This window comes from Oncorhynchus clarkii, chromosome 26 (assembly GCF_045791955.1).
Source record: "Oncorhynchus clarkii lewisi isolate Uvic-CL-2024 chromosome 26, UVic_Ocla_1.0, whole genome shotgun sequence".
Taxonomy (NCBI): Eukaryota; Metazoa; Chordata; class Actinopteri; order Salmoniformes; family Salmonidae; genus Oncorhynchus; species Oncorhynchus clarkii.
Genome location: NC_092172.1, coordinates 26,305,251 through 26,309,714, shown reverse-complemented (window position 1 = coordinate 26,309,714; position 4,464 = coordinate 26,305,251). Strand labels below are relative to the sequence as shown.

Below are 4,464 nucleotides of genomic sequence, written 5' to 3'. Positions count from 1 at the left end.
GGGCGTGCAAAATTATTCAGCCCCCTTAAGTTAATACTTTGTAGCGCCACCTTTTGCTGCGATTACAGCTGTAAGTCGCTTGGTGTATGTCTCTATCAGTTTTGCACATCGAGAGACTGACATTTTTTCCCATTCCTCCTTGCAAAACAGCTCGAGCTCAGTGAGGTTGGATGGAGAGCATTTGTGAACAGTTTTCAGTTCTTTCCACAGATTCTCGATTGGATTCAGGTCTGGACTTTGACTTGGCCATTCTAACACCTGGATATGTTTATTTTTGAACCATTCCATTGTAGATTTTGCTTTATGTTTTGGATCATTGTCTTGTTGGAAGACAAATCTCCGTCCCAGTCTCAGGTCTTTTGCAGACTCCATCAGGTTTTCTTCCAGAATGGTCCTGTATTTGGCTCCATCCATCTTCCCATCAATTTTAACCATCTTCCCTGTCCCTGCTGAAGAAAAGCAGGCCCAAACCATGATGCTGCCACCACCATGTTTGACAGTGGGGATGGTGTGTTCAGGGTGATGAGCTGTGTTGCTTTTACGCCAAACATAACGTTTTGCATTGTTGCCAAAAAGTTCAATTTTGGTTTCATCTGACCAGAGCACCTTCTTCCACATGTTTGGTGTGTCTCCCAGGTGGCTTGTGGCAAACTTTAAACAACACTTTTTATGGATATCTTTAAGAAATGGCTTTCTTCTTGCCACTCTTCCATAAAGGCCAGATTTGTGCAATATACGACTGATTGTTGTCCTATGGACAGAGTCTCCCACCTCAGCTGTAGATCTCTGCAGTTCATCCAGAGTGATCATGGGCCTCTTGGCTGCATCTCTGATCAGTCTTCTCCTTGTATGAGCTGAAAGTTTAGAGGGACGGCCAGGTCTTGGTAGATTTGCAGTGGTCTGATACTCCTTCCATTTCAATATTATCACTTGCACAGTGCTCCTTGGGATGTTTAAAGCTTGGGAAATCTTTTTGTATCCAAATCCGGCTTTAAACTTCTTCACAACAGTATCTCGGACCTGCCTGGTGTGTTCCTTGTTCTTCATGATGCTCTCTGCGCTTTTAACGGACCTCTGAGACTATCACAGTGCAGGTGCATTTATACGGAGACTTGATTACACACAGGTGGATTGTATTTATCATCATTAGTCATTTAGGTCAACATTGGATCATTCAGAGATCCTCACTGAACTTCTGGAGAGAGTTTGCTGCACTGAAAGTAAAGGGGCTGAATAATTTTGCACGCCCAATTTTTCAGTTTTTGATTTGTTAAAAAAGTTGAAATGTGGCAAAAGGTCGCAAAGTTCAAGGGGGCCGAATACTTTCGCAAGGCACTGTATATAAAGCTGTTATACTGGTCTCAGGGTGCGGTTGGTTACCTGTTGTGAGGGGGTGAACACAAGTAGCTGCACTTCATCGCAATCAGATGGTGTAAAGCTGCCTGTATTAAGCAGAAACTCCAGAGCTCCTTCAATACGGTCAATTAGCCTCCTCACCGGCTTGGTTGGGTTGTGTATCGGAGGATGCATGACTTTCAACCTTCGTCTCTCCCGTACGGGAGTTGTAGCGATGAGACAAGATAATAGCTACTAAAAGAATTGGATACCACGAAATTGGGGAGAAAAAGGGGTAACATTTTTAAAAAATTAAAAATTAAAAAATGATCTGTATCTATGTAATGATCTGTATCTATGTAATGATCTGTATCTTTGCAATGATTTGAATCTATGTAATGATCTGTATCTATGTAATGATTTGTATCTTTGCAATGATTTGAATCTATGTAATGATCTGTATCTATGTAATTATCTGTATCTTTGCAATGATTTGAATCTATGTAATTATTTGTATCTCTGTAATGAATTGTATCTAAGTAATTATTTGTACACTGAATGAATGAAATATTCTTATTAAATACTTTTTTCTTTACATAGTTGAATGTGCTGACAACAAAATCACACAAAAATGATCAATGGAAATCAAATTTATCAACCCATGGAGGTCTGGATTTGGAGTCACACTCAAAATTATATGTGGAAAACCACAGGCTGATCCAACTTTGATGTAATGTCCTTAAAACAAGTCAAAATGAGGCTCAGTAGTGTGTGTGGTCTCCACGTGCCTGTATGACCTCCCTACAAAGCCTGGGCATGCTCCTGATGAGGTGGCGGATGGTCTCCTGAGGGATCTCCTCCCAGACCTGGACTAAAGCATCCACCTGGACAGTCTGGACAGTCTGTGATGCAACGTGGCGTTGGTGGATGGAGCGAGACATGATGTCCCAGATGTGCTCAATTGGATTCAGGTCTGGGGAACGGGCGGGCCAGTCCATAGCATCAATGCCTTCCTGTTGCAGGAACTGCTGACACACTCCAGCCACATGAGGTCTAGCATTGTCTTGCATTAGGAGGAACCCAGGGCCAACCACACACCAGCATATGGTCTCACAAGGGGTCTGAGGATCTCATCTCGGTACCTAATGGCAGTCAGGCTACCTCTGGCGAGCACATGGAGGGCTGTGCGGCCCCCCAAAGAAATGCCATCCCACACCATGACTGACCCACCGCCAAACCGGTCATGCGGAGGATGTTGCAGGCAGCAGAACGTTCTCCACGGCGTCTCCAGACTCTGTCACATCTGTCACGTGCTCAGTGTGAACTTGCTTTCATCTGTGAAGAGCACAGGGCGCCAGTGGTGAATTTGCCAATCTTGGTGTTCTCTGGCAAATGCCAAACGTCCTGCACGGTGTTGGGCTGTAAGCACAACCCCCACCTGTGGACGTAGGTCCCTCATACCACCCTCATTGAGTCTGTTTCTGACCATTTGAGCAGACACATGCACATTTGTGGCCTGCTGGAGGTCATTTTGCAGGGCTCTGGCAGTGCTCCTCCTGCTCCTCCTTGCACAAAGGCGGAGGTAGCGGTCCTGCTGCTGGGTTGTTGCCTTCCTATGGCCTCCTCCACGTCTCCTGATGTACTGGCCTGTCTCCTGGTAGCGCCTCCATGCTCTGGACACTACGCTGACAGACACAGCAAACCTTCTTGCCACAGCTCGCATTGATGTGCCATCCTGGATGAGCTGCACTACCTGAGCCACTTGTGTGGGTTGTAGACTCCGTCTCATGCTACCACTAGAGTGAAAGCACCGCCAGCATTCAAAAGTGACCAAAACATCAGCCAGGAAGCATAGGAACTGAGAAGTGGTCTGTGGTCACCACCTGCAGAACCACTCCTTTATTGGGGGTGTCTTGCTAAATGCCTATAATTTCCAACTGTTGTCTATTCCATTTGCACAACAGCATGTGACATTTATTGTCAATCAGTGTTGCTTCCTAAGTGGACAGTTTGATTTCACAGAAGTGTGATTGACTTGGAGTTACATTGTGTTGTTTAAGTGTTGAAAGCTATGATCCCTTATTAATGCCACTTGTTAAATCCACTTCAATCAGTGTAGATGAAGGGGAGGAGACAGGTTAAATAATTATTTTTAATGCTTGAGACAATTGAGACATGGATTGGGTATGTGTGTGAAATTCAGAGGATGAATGGACAAGACAGAAGATTTAAGTGCCTTTGAACAGGGCAGTAGGTGCCAGGTGCATCGGTTTGAGTGTGCAAAGAACTGCAATGCTGCTTTTCACGCTCAACAGTTTCCTGTGTGTACCAAGAATGGTTCACCACCCAAAGGACATCCAGCCAACTTGACACAACTGTGGGAAGCATTGGCGTCAACATGGGCCAGCATCCCTGTGGACCACTTTTGGCACTTTGTAGAGTCCGTGCCCCGACAAATTGATGCTATTCTAAGGGAAAAAGGGGGTATAACTCAATATTAGGAAGATGTTCTTAATGTTTTGTACATACATCAGTAATGAGTCTATTCAAAACATGCTCATACATCCTTTAGAACGGCATCAACTGTGAAGAGCTGTGCCTACATAACTTACCTGTTTGAAAGCAACTAGGAGCAGTAAACAGGTCTCATCTCCCTTGGTGTACACCAGATCTAGTAGCACCCTTGTGTCGGCACACAGAGCACAGCCTGGTACCCGTACATTCTGGTAGTCCTCCCAGAACAGCATGCCCCAGGACAGGAGTAGGTCCAATACACTCTCGAGACCCTCAGAAGAGCCACCACAGCACAGGGCATGCAGCAGCTCCGCTCTCTGCCGCAGAACCAGCTGCCGGGCACTCATACAGACGTAGGATCTTAATTTGAGCCAACTTGCTAGAGCAGGAAAAATAATCCTGCAGCAAAAGGAAATGTGAATTATTATGTGGATTATAATTAAAACCTCTTACTTCTACCCCCTCCTTTTTCGAAAATTCTGTTAAAAATCGCGCAACTTTTCAGCGTCCTGCTACTCATGCCAGGAATATAGTATATGCATATGATTAGTATGTGTGGATAGAAAACACTCTGAAGTTTATAAAACTGGTTAAATCACGGCTGTGACTATAACA

General features: G+C 44.8%; 1 protein-coding gene across 1 annotated transcript; it reads right to left on the bottom strand.

Annotated features, from left to right (window-relative positions):
• Nucleotides 1-1,350: 1,350 nt before the first annotated feature.
• Nucleotides 1,351-4,196, bottom strand: LOC139384593 (nucleotide-binding oligomerization domain-containing protein 2-like). Its single transcript, XM_071129421.1, has 2 exons — nucleotides 3,948-4,196; nucleotides 1,351-1,587 (listed from the first exon to the last, which is right to left on the bottom strand). Exons 1-2 carry the CDS (start codon nucleotides 4,194-4,196, stop codon nucleotides 1,351-1,353), a joined length of 486 nt encoding a protein of 161 aa, XP_070985522.1.
• Nucleotides 4,197-4,464: the final 268 nt, after the last annotated feature.

Excerpts from the sequence above, each read along its gene's own strand:
- LOC139384593 (XM_071129421.1), bottom strand. The coding sequence starts at position 4,196 with ATGAGTGCCCGGCAGCTGGTTCTGCGGCAGAGAGCGGAGCTGCTGCAT. Across the intron at positions 1,588-3,947 it reads TCCTAGTTGCTTTCAAACAG|CTATTATCTTGTCTCATCGC; the intron begins GTAAGTTATGTA and ends TTCTTTTAGTAG.